This window comes from Pristis pectinata, chromosome 17 (genome assembly GCF_009764475.1).
Source record: "Pristis pectinata isolate sPriPec2 chromosome 17, sPriPec2.1.pri, whole genome shotgun sequence".
Taxonomy (NCBI): Eukaryota; Metazoa; Chordata; class Chondrichthyes; order Rhinopristiformes; family Pristidae; genus Pristis; species Pristis pectinata.
Window position 1 is genome coordinate 37,690,373 of NC_067421.1, and position 17,039 is coordinate 37,707,411.

General features: G+C 47.4%; 2 protein-coding genes across 2 annotated transcripts in view; one reads left to right on the plus strand and one right to left on the minus strand.

Annotated features, from left to right (window-relative positions):
* Nucleotides 1–83: 83 nt before the first annotated feature.
* On the minus strand, nt 84–413 carry LOC127579206 (uncharacterized). Its single transcript, XM_052031813.1, has one exon. The coding sequence runs from the start codon at nt 411–413 to the stop codon at nt 84–86; it is 330 nt and encodes a 109-aa protein (XP_051887773.1).
* Nucleotides 414–3,809: 3,396 nt separating this feature from the next.
* Nucleotides 3,810–17,039, plus strand: part of LOC127579631 (hypermethylated in cancer 2 protein-like) — an 82,256-nt gene continuing 69,026 nt past the window's right edge. Inside the window, 1 exon segment of the mRNA XM_052032521.1 lies at nt 3,810–3,911. The gene's annotated coding sequence lies outside the window, so the exon portion shown is untranslated.

The window sequence follows — 17,039 nt, forward strand, 5'->3', positions numbered from 1 at the left end:
CCCGCTCCCCCCGCCGTCCCCCCCGCCGTCCCCCGCTCCCCCCGCCCCCCCGCCATACCTCACTCTCCCCTCTCTCCCTGCCATCACCCGCTCCCCCCGCCGTCCCCCCCGCCATACCCCGCTCCCCCCGCCGTCCCCCCGCCATACCCCGCTCCCCCCGCCGTCCCCCCGCCATACCCCGCCGTCCCCCCGCCATACCCTGCTCCCCCCGCCGTCCCCCGCTCCCCCGCCATCCCCCCGCCGTCCCCCCGCCATACCCTGCTCCCCCCGCCGTCCCCCGCTCCCCCGCCATCCCCCCGCCGTCGCCCGCTCTCCCCTCTCTCCCTGCCATCACCCGCTCCCCCCGCCGTCCCCCCGCCATACCCCGCCGTCCCCCCGCCATACCCCGCTCCCCCGCCGTCCCCCCCCGCCATACCCCGCTCTCCCCTCTCTCCCTGCCATCACCCGCTCCCCCCGCCGTCCCCCCCGCCGTACCCCGCTCCCCCCGCCATACCCCGCTCCCCCGCCGTCCCCCCCGCCATACCCCGCTCTCCCCTCTCTCCCTGCCATCACCCGCTCCCCCCGCCGTCCCCCGCTCCCCCCGCCCCCCGCCATACCTCACTCTCCCCTCTCTCCCTGCCATCACCCGCTCCCCCCGCCGTCCCCCCCGCCATACCCCGCTCCCCCCGCCGTCCCCCCGCCATACCCCGCTCCCCCCGCCGTCCCCCCGCCATACCCTGCTCCCCCCGCCGTCCCCCGCTCCCCCGCCATCCCCCCGCCGTTGCCCGCTCTCCCCTCTCTCCCTGCCATCACCCGCTCCCCCCGCCGTCCCCCCGCCATACCCCGCTCCCCCCGCCGTCCCCTCGCCATACCCCGCTCTCCCCTCTCTCCCTGCCGTCTCCCACTCCCCCTGCCGTCCCCCACTCCCCTAGACTCTGCTAACTCCAGCTCATTCTCCTGGCTCCCTCTCCGTCCATCTCTCCCATCCAATCCCTCTCTCTAACTCCCTGCTCCCTTCCCCAGCTCCTTCTCCTCCCCTCCTCCTGTTCTCTCCTCCCTCCCATTCTTACGACATCCACACCATTTCCCCTTTGCTGCTCATCGGGATTGGTTTATTATTGTCACTTGTACCGAGGTACAGTGAAAAACTTGTCACATACCGATCGTACAGGTCAATTCATTACAACAGCGCATTGGGGTAGTACAGGGTAAAAACAATAACAGAATGCAGAGTAAAGTGTCGCAGAGAAAGTGCATTGCAGGCAGACGACAAGGTGCAGGGACATAACGAGGTAGATTGCGAGCTCAAGAGTCATCTCCCTCCCTCCTGTTCCCCCCTCCCTCCACTCACCCACTCCTGGTTTTCCACCCCCCCTCATGCTCCCTTCTCCCCACCTCCCTGTGCTCCCTCCCCTCCAATCTCTTCCCCTCCCATCACCTCCTCCTTTTATCCCGCTTTCCTCCACTCACATTCCCTCCTTGTTCCTCCAGCCCAACCCCCCCTTCCTTCCCAACTCCCCCCAGCTCCTTTCTTGCTCTTGACCCTGCCCCCACGCCCCCTTCTCTTCACCCCACCCTCTGTTCCTTCACTCCTTCCCTCTCTCTGCCCATCCTCCTCATCCACTCATCTCTCCCCCCCCACCTTCTCTTGCCCTACCGCCCTCCTTCTCCGCTTCCCATCCACATTTCCCCCTCCCCACCTCGCCCTCCCCTTCCCCGCCCTCTCCCTCCTCCCCTCTCCCATCTCCTCCTCCCCCTCCCCTCTCCCGTCTCCTCCTCCCCCTCCCCTCTCCCTTCCCTGTCCCCCCTCCCTCACCTCCCCCTCTCCCTCCCCTCGCGCTCACTTCTGCCCTCCACTCCCCCTCCCTCCCTCCCCTCTCTCCCCCTCCAATCTCTCCCTCCCTCTCCCCCTCCCTGCCCCCATCTCACCCCTCCCTCTCTCTCCCCAACCCCCTCCCTCCACCCCTCCCCCTCCCCCCCACACCTCCCCTCCCCCTCTCTCTCTCCCCCACCCTTCCCCCTCCCTCTCTACCCCTCCCCCTCTCCCCCCCTCTCTCTCTCTCCCTCCTCCCACTCTCCCTCCCTTTCCCTCCTCCCACTCTCCCTCCCTCCCTCTTTCCCTCCCACTCTCCCTCCCTCTTTCCCTCCCACTCTCCCTCCCTCCCTCTTTCCCTCCCACTCTCCCTCCCTCCCTCTCTCTTTCCCTCCTCCCACTCTCCCTCCCTCCCTCTTTCCCTCCCACTCTCCCTCCCTCCCTCTTTCCCTCCTCCCACTCCCTCCCTCCCTCTTTCCCTCCTCCCACTCTCCCTCCCTCCCTCTTTCCCTCCTCCCACTCTCCCTCCCTCTTTCCCTCCTCCCACCCTCCCTCTTTCCCTCCTCCCACTCTCCCACTCTCCCTCCCTCCCACTCTCCCTCCCTCCCACTCTCTCCCTCCCTCCCTCCCGCCCACCCTCCCACCCACCCTCCCTCCCACTCTCCCCCCTCCCTCCCACCCACTCTCCCTCCCTCCCTCCCACTCTCCCTCCCTCCCTCCCACTCTCCCTCCCTCCATCCTCCTCCACTCTCCTCCCTCCCACTCATCCCTGTCCCTCCTCTCCCTCCCTCCCACTCTCATCCTACCCTCCCTCCCAATCTCCTCCCCTCCTCCCTCCCTCCCCACTCTCCTCCCTCCCTCCTCCCCTCTCCCTCCCTCCTCCCTCCCACTCTCCCTCCCCCCTCCCTCCCTCCCTCCCTCCCTCCCACTCTCCCTCCCTCCTCCCCTCCCACTCTCCCTCCCTCCCTCCCACTCTCCCTCCCTCCCTCCCTCCCACTCTCCCTCCCTCCCTCCCTCCTTCCACTCTCCCCTCCCTCCCTCCCTCCACTCTCCCTCCCATCCCTCCCTCCCACTCTCCTCTCCCTCCCTCCCCTCTCCCTCCTCCCTCCCTCCCTCCCACTCTCCCTCCCTCCCTCCCACTCTCCCTCCTCCCACTCTCCCTCCCTCCCACTCTCCCTCCCTCCCTCCCTCCCTCCCACTCTCCCTCCCTCCCACTCTCCCTCCCTCCCACTCTCCCTCCCTCCTCTCTCTTGGCTGCGATTCAAACAGTGGGTCAGGGGTGAGATACCAACGTCACTGGCTAGCAAGATGGCGCTGGAAAGACGGTGAAATGAGCCCTGGTGTGGTCCACTGAAAGCCTCGGCGGATGTCTCAAGGTATCCCTCTCAACGGCGCTGCCGGGCCGCCGTTGCGGCCGCGCTTTGTGTGGCGGGGCGGGGGCGAGCGGCGGCGTCTGCGGGCTCCCCGTGTCCGCTGGAGGGGTTCGCTCTCGCTGTTCTCTGGTGTTGTGCCTACCGGGCGTGTATACCAGCCTAGCCAGCGCTGGCCACCGTGTCCTTTCTCTCCCCCTCTCAGCCCCTCGTTCACTGAAGATGGGCTCACTTATCTCTCTCTCCCCCTGAAAATTCCCCCTTCCTCCCCCCTCCCCCCACCTTCTCTTTTTCATTTAAACCGACCGATTCCAGCAATTACAGTGCACGGTTTGGCTGCATTTTACAACATATGTAAATATCTCATGTAGGTGGTTGAGGGCCATATCTCCTTCGGATCAAAGCTTCTATCCATCAGCGTAGAGAAGGGAGGAAGAAAAACCTAGCAGTGTAAACTTTTGTGTGTGTTTCCGATTTTTATTTTTTTTTTGCAATTGGGTTTGCTTATTTTGTTACTGCAAAGGGATACTGAGCGTTGTTGATCCCGCAGATGTGCGGCGGTGGATTTAATTATAAATCGGAACATTGCCCATTGTCTTGCGTTGCTCCGAATTGGGCAATTTAAAAAAAGAACAACCTTCTCCCCCTTTGCATTGCCTCTCCCTCCCCCCACCTTTTGCCCGCCGCTTTGGAGTGGTCTTGTGTGCAGAGCACGTTGGCATTCGCTCGCCAGGGGATACAGTCCGGAGGTAAAATTATTAAATTCAATTATCCCCCACTCAGTTTAAACCTGGTTTCTTCGTTTCAGTTCAGTTTGATACAGATTACTTATTTAATCTGATCCGTAGCTAGGCTATCGCACTAATTTGGGCGTCTCTTTAACCCTGTGGGATATAAAACTGCAATTGGAAGATTTAATTTTCTATAGCCCTTACAACCCAGTAAATAAGAGTTCCTGAAAGATTAACACTGACTGAGTCAGTAACGCTTGACTCCCTTTTTCATAAAATGAGGTATATTTATTCCTTAAAATTAGTGCAGAAATTTATGACTATATGCTCCGATGTTGTGGAACAGAAGGCAGAGGGCCAATTCAGAACTTGTGAGCTGATGTATTAAAAAAAATGTGTAAACTTAAGAGGGTATGCTGCCAAAAATAAGGAAATATACTGAACCTGTTTGACAAAATATCTTTCCATGAGAGTTGGAGAAATGTACATTCTGTGTGTGTGTGTTTCTAAATAACTCGTGTGTAGTATTGAAGAGTTTGTAAATAATTTTTAACTTGTGATTTAAGTGGCTTTAAACACATTAAAATATAAATACTGAGTGGGGTTATTGACATCAAACAGCAATGCAAAGAATTTTGAAACACCATTTTGAGTTTTATTTGCCAGCTTTCTGAAGTTGTTTTTCATTGCATGGAATTGGTAGAAATGTACAAAATGCACAATTTTTTGCATTTTGTAATTGGAATGTGCAGTAAGATAACACTTTCCTGCAGTGGAAGAGGGATAAGGGTGAATAGAAACTCTTGTTTAATTTTGGAAATGTATATTAAGTCTCTAGAAGCTTGATTTTTTTTAAAAAAAGGCTAATTAATTGGACTTGTTACACACCGAAAGTTAAACTTAACACTCTGAAACTCTGAATTGAGGGCTGATGTGTGATGATTATTTATTGAAGGGACACTAATTGGATCTTTCCAAGTACGTGATGTGTTAGGTTGTCCTGAGTGCAAGACTACAGCCACAATCAATCAATCAATTCATAAATAAAACAATTTTAAAAATTAATTCTAAATGTATGCTTTCCCAACAAAGCTTTAGCGGTTTTCCTTTTAGTGATACTTCCCCATGTTTGTGATACGTGATTCATGTTTATAAAAGACTCATGCGTGTTAAGAAATTTGTTTTTGTGATTTTTTTTTGACTGAATAATTCAGTGGGTGGCTGTCTATGATATTGGCTTCAGTTCTGCTGTGAGTTTCGTCTACAGTAACACATCTCATGGGGAAATCCATTAAAGTTACACTGTTGTCAATGTGATAACAACAAGAAAGCTTTTCTAATAGTCAAATTGAATAAGTTTGAAAATGTTTTGGATGTTGTCAGCACATTTTATCTGTTGTGCACTTTGATAGTAAGATCATTGTATTTAGGGGCACTAATTAAAAGCTGGCTTATTTAAAATATTTCTATGAAAGTTAGATTGAATAAAAGTATGTGCACGCTTATAATCTTGCACACTTCCCTATAAATCTGACTGGCCTATAATATGTTTGTATATCAGTGCCATAAATTTAGGATGGGGACGTGAAGCATTTTAAGTCTCTTCAAAAGCAAAACCCAGCAGAAGCTGGTAATTGGAATCAACAACGGGTGATACTCAGCAGACCAAGCTGCATCTGTGGAGAGACAAATGTCAAGTTGGTGACATTTCATCGCAATTGCTTTTGATGAAAGTTTGTCGATTGGAAATGTTGGCTGTGCATCAGAGAGTTATAGAGAATTTATGACACAGATGGAGGCTATTTGGCCATCACATCTGTGCCAGTTGGTAAAGAACTACACAGTCCTTGAACTGTAGACTTGCAGGTCAGATCTTCTCCAATACATGTCCAAGTACTTTCGATGAGGGCTTTCCTATTGAGGCATTGGGTTTCAAATCTTCTTCACCATCTGGGTGAATTTCCCAGTCCTGGCAATACAACTCATAAATCTTCACTCTGTCCTTTCTGCTGTAATCCAATCTTTCTCAGAATGTGGTGATAGAACTGTATGCCGTTCTCACACTTTGGCACTTGTTTCTCTCTGCAGCTGCTGCATAACCCACTGAATATTTCCAATGTTCTGTGTTTAATTTAAATGTTCTTCTTTTGCACGCGTCTCTTTGCCGTGTGTCTTTCCTGACAGAACGATTGACATTCCATGCTATACCAGTGCTATTATTGAATGCTTGTGAGTACCCCCTGGTAACTTGGTATCTACACTTTACATCTAATATCTTTATCCTTTTATTATGAACTCATCGTGATGCAAAGTTCTTACTATCATGATTAAAATGCCTAGGAGTTCTGTGTAATATCAATGGACCTTATTTTTAAACGTGTTATTTTCACTGGTGTCTGCGATCGACTCTGCAAATTGAAACTTAAAATGAATGTAATTACTTTAAAGTGCCTGGGTTTACTTTATTGATGCTTTCCTTCACCAAAAATAAAACGTTTATTTCTGTGGGGGAGTCCACGCAAGGGATCTTTTTCTTTGCTTCGATGGTCCCTTTTAGAATTGAATTTTAAAAAGGGGAACCTCGGGGGGGGGGGGGGGCGCAGTGGGAATGGAGTCTGACAAAAGCAGAAGCTGACGATACTGGAAACGCAGGTTGTCAGTCGCATTTGCAAGAAGAGGTGAATATTTCTGGAAACAGATAAGGAATCTACCCCTTGAACTTGGGGAAAGGAGTAGGCCAATCAGCCTGTCAAACTTGTTCTGCCATTCTGCTGAGCAGTGCTTCTGCTCCAAGTAACAGCCTTTGTTCAAAATTCCATGAATCCTTTCACGCCGGTGAGAAATGCAGCTCATATTCAGGATCTGGGCATTTTTGGGGAGCTGACTTTTCATTGTTATTGTGTGTGAAGAAAGCTCCTTGATTTTATTTCTCCCTGTCTGTCTGTCGCTCTCTCTCCCTCTCTCCCTCTCTCTCTGAATTCCATTCTCACATTAAACACCTAAATGAATCACTTGTTCAGTCTTCTAGACTTTGGGTGTGGGAGGTAGAGCAAATCGAGTGACTGCCTTCTCTCCTGATAGTTTAACCCCTTTAAGCTTCTGTCCTTCTGGTGAATCTGTGCTTCATCCTGAGGTTCGTGTGCTAAAAACAAATGCAGTTCTCTTCATGTGTCATTACTCTGCTATGTATTTGTCATTGAGTTTAAGCTCTCAAACCTTCCAAACAAAACATACCAAGCAAATCTAATTATCTTCTATCAATAAATTTGTACAAAAATTCTGCCCCATTTTATCTTGTCCCATCCTAAAAGCGGCTCGCAAACTACGGAGGGGATAAAATAATTAGATTTGCATTGTACGATTTTCTTAATTGAAGGGTTAAGAGATTTGAGCAGCTGAATGGGTCTCAATGTCTATACACTCCACACAGAATGGGAAAATCTATCGTTTCCCATTGCAAAACGGCCCTGCTTTTACCAAGGGTTCGTTCTGCAATACCCCTGCCCCTTGGCTGCAGGGAGGATTTACTTTGCATGTTTGACACCTTAAAGGTTGGTGAACACCGATTTATTTGTAACTTCAAGAGGGAAGTCGGATGAATACTTGAAGGGGTTGGTGAGGAGAAATATCTACAGGGCTGTGGCAGAAGAACGGAGAAGGACTACATGTATTGTTCTTTCAAAGGGTTCGCCTAACCGATATAATTCTACGAGTAACATCTCTGTGCACTTGTGGCTATCTATTAAAAAAGGAACTTTAACACAGTCTATAAAGCATCCTTTTTCTTCTAAATTATAAAGGAACTCGCATTATGTCTCCCACACAGGCTGGTCAGCACACTGAGGTGGAATTTTCTTTTCAATGTTTTTTTATATCAGGAATTACCTGCAAGGCCATATTGTTTGTTCATTGACCTTGAACCTTTTGGTTTCCAAATTATGAAAATAGATTTGGGTACATTGTCCTTCTGCAGGGTTCTAGCAGCCTAAAGCTGCTCAGTGGAGAGATTCGACATCCAAATATTGGATTTGGAATTGAGTCCATGAAAGGTGGAAGATATTCTGACGTATTCCAATTTACTGTTGTCATGTGGTGATTTATTACTTCATTAATTTAATGGGAAAGGAAGCCCGTTACTTAACCTTCAGACTGTCCCACATTTAGGGACCTATTTAATGGGACTCCCCGAATTTCAGCAAATGGGTAAATGCACTACATTAATGGAAGTCACAAGTGATGGTATTGCCTGAACAAACAGCACCTGAACTTCAAAAGCAATTTATTGTATGCGAGGAGCTTCAGGAACCTCCTAGGAAACATGGTGCAAGCAATAAAAACCTTCTTTCAAAGTGATCAGTTGACTACTTCTCTTCTCCCTCAGTCCTTTCAAAAGCTGGCAACAGGAATCTGTGCCAGATTTTCCCTGCAATGTATTAGGGCCCATCGTTGCTGGATTAGCCATGGTAACAACTGGGTTTGTACAATGTGGCATCCATATCCTTGGACTGAGGGGGAGAGGATGTGGCTGGGATTCAGCTGTAGAATGATGCAGCCCAGAGAATTCGAAGAGCAATTCCATAGTTCTTGGAGGTTTGTCCTCTTCGTTTGTCTCCTGTGCTTGGTCTGGCTATCTGCCAGCCTTTTCTATCGCAGCTCGAACCGGCAGTATGGTAACTTGAGCATGGAATTGCCTAGGAGGTGTCCCAGAAGAAGATAATGATGCAGGGTACACACGTACAAAAAATACCATCTAGATTATCTGTGAACTGAGGATCGTGGTGTATCTCTATTACAAGTTGGATATGGTCCAGCAATGTTACTACATTCTTGGGTCACCTCCTGTTTTGATATTTAAATGAAGTGTCATATTATGGGGAAATATTGAAATGTTCAAATGAGTAGGTAGAAGGAAGCTAAAATTAAACAATTCCTTTCCTCCCACAGATGCTGCTCGACCTCCTGAGTTCTTACAGCAGATTGTTGATTAAAATTAAACTTGCGTGTTCCATTCCCCCCCCCCCCCCCCCCCAGTAAATTTTGTTGAAATGGATAAAATATTTTGTAGCTTAGCCGGTGCCTCCCTGCTAAGAACTTCAGTGAAATCATTTTGCAAACTAGCTCACTGAGGGATGGCCTGTGTTCTTTAAATGGCGCACCCCAACATTTACTAGGTTGGGTAGAGCTGTTTCGAGAGCTTTGCTTGTTCTGTGTAGGTGTTGCATCGTGTTGGGGACTGCTTTGAACAATCCAGCAGTGCGTCAGCTTTTCTGTTGTTTTACACAACTGGGTAATGCCCAGGATGGGGTGAATGGGACAAGATAGTTCTGACGTGCTGTTGTCTGTCTGTGCCTGTACTTTGGTCTTGAAGTCAATCTGACTAAGACGCACTGGAAACATGAGACTGCAGAAGCTGGAATCTGGAGCAACAAACAAAATGCTGGGGGAGCTCAGCGGGTCAGGCAGCATCTGTGGAAGGAAATGGACAGTCAACGTTTCGGGTTGAGACCCGTCATCTGGACTGAAAGATAGAGGGGAGATAGTATAAAGAGGTGAGGGGAAGGGGTGGAGCAAGAGCTGGCGATAGGTGGATCCAGGTGAGGAGGGGCGATGGGCAGATGGAGGGGGAGGGTGGAAATAGTGACAGAGGCTGAGAGGTGAGGGATGGAGGTGACAGAGGTGATGGAATCTGATAAGAGAGGAAGATGGAGATGAGAGGAGATTTCTTTATTAGTCACATGAACATAGAAACACACAGTGAAATGCATCTTTTGCGTAGAATGTTCTTGGGGCAGCCCGCAAGTGTCGCCACGCTTCTGGCACCAACACAGCACGCCCACAACTTCCTAACCCGTACGTCTTTGGAATGTGGGAGGAAACCGGAGCACCCGGAGGAAACCCACGCAGACACGGGGAGAATGTACAAACTCCTCACAGACAGCGGCCGGAATTGAACCCGGGTCGCTGGCGCTGTAATAGCGTCGCGCTAACCGCTGCACTGAGGTGGGGAGGGCAAATGGGATTGGGGGGGAGGGGGGAGCGTGGAAGAGGTGACCCAGTGGGAGAATGAGCAGATTAGGTGGATGGAAGAGGGGAGAGAAACAGATCAAGAAAGGGAAAAAAGAAGCCGGAAATGGTCCAAGCGAATTTGAGGGCAGGGTGTAGGTTGGTTGTGAAGTTGAATAAATTGATGATTTGATGTGGGCGGTGGGTTTTTGAGACTGGTGGGAGTGGGCAATGAACGTGTGCCCCTTCGGTTGGTGTGTAGTTTGGCCGTGATGCATTCCTGAAGGGCTTGAGTTGAAAATCTGAATTGCATTTCAGGCTGTTGCAAATGTTTGAGAAATCCGTCAGTCCTTGAGAGGAAAGGGATCTATCATAGTGGGACGGATCAAACAGGGATTCATTCCAGGATAGCTGTTCTAAAAGACGTGTATGTGTGCAAGCTGAGACAGAAATGAAAGTAACCCAGTACAGTGCATCGGTAAGAAAATGCTGAAGTTATGTCTGTGAGGTGACTGTATTGGTAAGAAATTTAAGTTATTTTTATCTCTGGGTTGCGCTGCAATGCCTACTGGTATTTATGTTTAGCTGCCCCTTTAGGAATATCAGTGGGACTTCACCTTGGTATCTCCAGTTCTGAGAGGAACCTGGAGTTGAAAGAGCAATCAAAGTGTGCGTTCAACTTATCCAACCATTGTACCACATTAAGTGGAAAAATGAAACGCTTAAGGGGAAAATGCCACAATTAAACCTTTGGCTGTCATATTTCTCCAGTCACCCCCCCCCCCCCAAAATAGGACATTCGGCCCATTGAATCCATGCTAGCTCCTGGCAGAGCAATCTGCAGTCCCACTTCCCCCACTTGCTCTTTCCTCAAAATTTCCTTTATCCAATTTGCCCCTCAAGTCTTGATTGATTCTGACTCCAGTGAGTTTGTCGTCTGTGATTTTCTTTTTTTTTCAAAATTAAAATGTGTCTTGCCAAAAGAATGTCGGGCGTTTCACGAAACCTTGATTGGGGTGTGTTCCTGAAGTACCCTCATTAATTTGGAACCCCCACCTCCTGCCCCTTTACACTCTCCCCTCCCATCGTTGGTGTATCTGGAAGATGAAATGCAAGCCCCGCTTTCCTTCTCTCTCCCTCCCCCTCCCTCCTCCCGTCTTCCATAACATGATGTCACTTTTGAGCAAGTATTCTCTTGTCATCCCCCACCCACCTCCCCCACCCACCCTGCCTTCTGGCTGCAAGGTGGTAGCTGTCTCTGATTATATTTTCCCTGAGTGCAGTCTTCTAATGTTCCTCAGCTGAACGCGGTCCTCCCCTTAACTGTCGCACGTTATTGTGGGTAACACAGTTGTCCTGTGAGGAGTTATTAAGCAGGATAAGTCCCTGTTTTTCGGCATTTAGACAAATGAGAGATGATCCTATTGAATCATGTGAGACTCAAGGGAGCTTAAGAGGGTAGATGTTGGGGGGATGTTTTCCCTGCTGTGCCTGAGTCTAAAATTAGAGGGCTTAGTCCCAGAGTAAGAGGGTGTCCACCTACAAATCAGGGAGAAATTACTTCTCTGTGGTTGTTGTGAATTTTTGGTATTTTCTACCCCCAGTGAGCTATGGAAGCTGAGACATTAAATATGCTGAGTGTTTGACATGGGTTTCTGTGATACAAGGAGATGGAGGGTTAATGTGGAACATGGAGCTGGGGTAAAGGATGGTATTGACCGTGGGGTGGGCTGGAGGGGCTGTATGGCCAATAATCCTCCTCCCCTATCCTCGTGTTTCTGGTGTAATGGCTGACCCGTTTAACTTTCTCTGTCCCGAAGCAACTGGCTCTGCCTCATACCACTCCAGCTGAGATTGGCCAACTCAGCATGTTGTTATCGCCCTAATTACTGGGACAACCCCAATCCCCCAACTCCTATAAAGCCGTCTATTGTCCTTGGCTTAATAGATTTCTCTGATAATAGGTTTATTTATATTTTATATTTAATCTTTTCACTTCCAGGTTCAACATGACTGAGCTGGTTAAGGAATGGTAGAAATATTAAAAACATTTTTTTTCAGTTCAGAAGTTCATGCTTTTAGAAACTGCAGAGTTTTGTTAAATGGTTAATTAACCCTTCAATAACATTTCTGTTTTGGGAGGAATGTTTTTGGTTGTTGGGCCATTCTATGCTAATCTTACAGAGCTATGGTAAAAGAGGGAGAGAAGTCCTTTGTGTCTTGTGCCAGGATTTTGTGATATATAATTTAAAATCCATCAAGCAGGACTTAAGATCCTTAAAAGAAAAAGGACTTTGTTAAAAGTGTTTCACTAGTGTATGCTTTGATCATGTTATTTTCAGGAGCATACTCAACATTCAGACTTGCAGTTGAATTTGAACCAAGATTGTGTTAAACAGCATTCAAAAAGATTGAGTTATTAAATCAAAGAAATGCAGCCACTGGCCCCTATTAGATCCACTAACATAAATCTCCCCGCTATAATAGCGAAAATGTCTAGAGCTTATTAAACATACCCTGGCTGTTAGAGGATTGGAGTATCACAGTTAGCACCAGATAAGCATTTGTTCGTAGACGTAACCTAAAAAACAACACACGAACCACTCCAATCCCAGTAAATAATTGATGCTGCCACTGGAGAAAGAAAGCTTTGTGGTCGAGGCAATGCAGCTTCAATGTAATCTATAAGGCAGCTATCATCCATCTGTTAAAACAAGCCACTGCTTTCATTTCACGGGCCCAGACTAAGAGGAGAACGCAAATAAAATTGACCCAAAGGAACACTAGAATTAAAGATGTTTCTGATGGCAGGTTTTAAAAGTTAATTCTGGCAATGATGTGGAATAAATGTTGATTAAAGTACACTTTGTGTTTTTATTTTTAAATGAATTGCCATCGTCAACATATTTTTTTCAGAAAATGCACATATTGCTTGGCACTTTTGCATAAGATGTTAAGGGTTTATGGAGATGAGCTGGCAAGCAGGTACCTATTTGTTTATGTGTGCTTTAAGGAGTCAGTCCATGATGTGCATCCACGTTGACTGATAGGTTTTTAAGACAGATTCCTTGGTGAATCAAAAAGTTGGAAACAGAGCATGTTCGAAAAGTTTCAAATTACCCAGGATTTTCTAATGTCCCCATATCTAAAAGCTATACTTTCTTCATGCTTTCAGGCAAAATAAATTTTAATATAATGTGGTAATCTTCAGGTAGTCAGTGGTTTCCAGGGTAACACATAAAAATATAATGTTGAGATTATAATGAGCTGTTCCCTTAATCTGTAGTTCTGTATGAATGTTGGCTTTAGAAGTGGGTAATTCATTTGGACGCTGTGTTCCCATTCATGTTCGTGCTTCCTTGAACTGGCGAAGTTGCCATGCCCAAATCATAAGTGTTTCGTCTGGAGGAACTTGGATTCAATACTCCTAGTCCATAATTTAGTTTATAAAGTACATGCCTAAGCAACCAAATGAAGGCGGGCTTGTATGGTGGGGGCTGCGGGAAAGGCCCAAGTAAATACTGCATTTAGATTCCATTGTGCTATAGATGCCTTGAGGTGAAACTATCTTTCATCAAAGATACTGGCCGTAGTTTGTGTATAAATTGCTTCGTGTTCATGCTGTGGTTGGAACGGGGAAATGCTGTCTATAAGGAAGACTGTTGGGATGGCCTCAAACAGTTGTGAAAGCACAGATGAGCTTTTCTTCATGCATGAGATTTAACTCTGATATATCAGGATGTCACTCTTTCGGTCATTTCAGAGTTTTGGTTTACCACATTCAAAAGTACCTTTTTTTTTAAAAGGCATGACATTTCGAGCAATGTTGTTGTGCACACTTATATGCGTCCCATTTATAGAAAGGAATCTTTCTTATAATTAAAGGGTGATTCACCAGGATCCTTTCTGAGATGTGAACTGACGGCTAGGAAGAAAAACAAGGAGTGTTTCAACTTGGATCCAGTGGGGGGGGGGGGGGGGGGGGGGTGTTAAACCAGCACCTGAAGCATTTAGATAAGAGGTTGTTGGGAAAGACAGAATCCTGTGCCTGAGTTTGCTCGCCCCTCAGTTGCCGTACCTGATCTGCAACTTTGCAGTTGATAGCAGTTGCGTGACAATGTGAAAAGGACTCGAGTGTTGTCTCTGAGTGAGCGAGAGGGGATAGGAACACGTGCTGCTTTGCTACAGGGCTTGGTGAGAGGAGCAACTTTTGCTTCTATCAATTACAAATTCACCGAATACTTTAAAATAGAGGAAGATGAGCTTCAGCGATTCTTTGCAATGCTCGAGGCCCTGTCTGCTCTCTGGGCTTGCGTTTAAAACAAATCTGATGATGCTTCTTTCAAAAGAGTTCTCTTTGTTGTTCTGGTCACTATTTAACCTCTACACAATCTCCTTAAAATATGGATCTTAACTGTATTACTCATTGTGAGGTCTTGCTGTGTGAAATTTGCTCACCAGGCTTCTAAAATTATGATGATAACTATGAAAACGTGCACTTAATTGACAGTAAACAGTTTTTAGAGTAATATAGCATGGAAACAGGCCCTTTGGCCCAACTCATCCATGCTGACCAAGATGCCCATCTAAGCTGGACCTATTTGCCCACGTTTGGCCCATATCCTTCTAAACCTTTTCTGTCCATCTACCTGTCCAAGTGTCTTTTAAATGTCAACATACCTGCCTCAAACACTTCCTCTGGCAGCTCGTTCCATATACACACCCCCTTCTACGTGAAGAAGTTGCCCCTCAGGTCTCTTCTAAATCTTTCCCCTCTCACCTGATACTTACGCCCTCTAGTTTTTGATTCCCTATTCCTGGGAAAAAGACTGTGTGCATTCACCCTATCTGTGCCCCTCATGAGTTTTCGATACCATTAGACCATGAAAGGGTTGAAACAAAAATCCTTGATTGGATGGGATCCGTGGAGAATGAGCATGGAAGCAGCCTTCCAGCCAACCTGTGTCCACACCGACCATCGATGCATCCATATGTTCTAATCCCATTTTATACCCCTCGCACGCCCAATCAAATCTACCGCTCACCTGCACCAGGGCAGTCTACGGTAGCCAATGAACCAGCCAGCCACAAGGAGAATGTACGAATTCTACACTGACAGCCCCCGGAGTCGGGATTGAACTGGTGTCGCTGGAAGTGTGGGGCAGCAGTTGCACCACTGTGCCACCCCTCATTGTAAGTCTTTAGCTAATGGCCAATGAAAGGCGAATGGCCTCCTTCTGTGCCAAAGTTGCTTCTGCTTCCATCTTCAGTCACTGTGGTACAATTGTTTCTTGGAGTTAAACTTATCCTGATTACTTTCCACATTATTTCATAAATTAACTTCTGCAAATACCATCCAATCAAGGAATTCTGTGTCAACCCTTGTTTGATTTTCCTTGGATATGATCACACTCAGATTGGTAAATGCTTTAGAAAGTTTAAAGTCAGCTGGCATATAATGCTGTGTTATTTCAGTGATTGGCTTTATTTCAGGCAAGAAAATACTTGGCTACCCTCATTAAAGCTGTTCTACGTTTGCCTGTGTGATGCCAATTTTAATTGTTATTTCATTAAACAGATGAAATTTTGCTGCCAGCATTGCTGTTTTCGTAAGACTTGGAATCGGCTTCCATTAAATGAGTGGAGTTCTATACATGCATTAATTTGCCCTCCCCTGCCTTGTACTCCACTTGCGGAGCTTATTGGCACTAACAACGGTTGGGGAGAGCAGCAGAGATGCACTGAAGGGAAAGGATCAGAGAAAATGGAATAGAGTGCAATGCTATAGGGTTAGATGAAGCAAGTTGTAAGCTCATGAACATAAAACCAGCACGGAGCAGTCCCGATGAAGGATCTCGACCTGAAACGTCGACGTGTTTACTTCTCTCCATAAATGCTGCCTGACCTGCATTCACCCTATCTATGCCCCTCATGATTTTTGGACACCATGAAAGGGTTTAAATAAAAATCCTTGATTGGATGGGATCCGTCGAGAATGATCATGGAAGCAGCCTTCCAGCCAACCTGTGTCCACACTGACTATCGATGCATCCATATGTTCTAATCCCATTTTATACCCCTCGCACGCCCAATCAAATCTACAGCTCACCTACACCAGGGCAGTCTACAGTAGCCAGTGAACCAGCCAGCCACAAGGAGAATGTACGAATTCTACTCTGCTGAGTTCCTCCATTTTTTGTGTGTGTTGCTCCAGATTCCAGTGTCTGCAGAATCTTGTGTCACGGAGTAGTTCAGGTTAATTATCTGTTTGTGTGCCAGTAGAACCATCGGATCCTTGTGGTTTGAGCATCCATTTTATTCTCACAGTGGTGCAGCCAAGTACAGTCGCTGCCTCACAGCACCTGAGACTGGGGTTCAATCCTGACCTGTGACTGTGTGAGTTTCCCCTGGGTGCTCTGGTTTCCCTCCCACATCCCAACAATGTGCAGGGCAGCAGGTCAACCATTGTACAGAGGCATGCAAAAGTTTGGGCACCCCTGGTCAAAATTTCTGTTACTGTGAATAGCTAAGCGAGTAAAAGATGACCTGATTTCCAAAAGGCATAAAGTTAAAGATGACACATTTCTTTAATATTTTAAGATTACTTTTTTATTTCCATCTTTTACAGTTTCAAAATAACAAAAAAGGAAAAGAGCCCAAAGCAAAAGTTTGGGCACCCCACATGGTCAGTACTTAGTAACACCCCCTTTGGCAAGTATCACAGCTTGTAAACGCTTTCTGCAACCAGCTAAGAGTCTTTCAATTCTTGTTTGGGGGACTTTTGCCCATTCTTCCTTGCAAAAGGCTTCTAGTTCTGTGAGATTCTTCGGCTGTCTTGCATGCACTGCTCTTTTGAGGTCTATCCATAGATTTTCGATGATGTTTAGGTCAGGGGACTGTGAGGGCTATGGCAAAACCTTCAGCTTGTGCCTCTTGAGTAGTCCACTGTGGATTTTGAGGTGTGTTTAGGATCATTATCCTGTTGTAGAAGCCATCCTCTTTTCACCTTCAGTTTTTTTTTTACAGACGGTGTGATGTTTGCTTCCAGAATTTGCTGGTATTTAATTGAATTCATTCTTCCCTCTACCAGTGAAATGTTCCCCGTGCCACTGGCTGCAACACAAGCCCAAAACATGATCGATC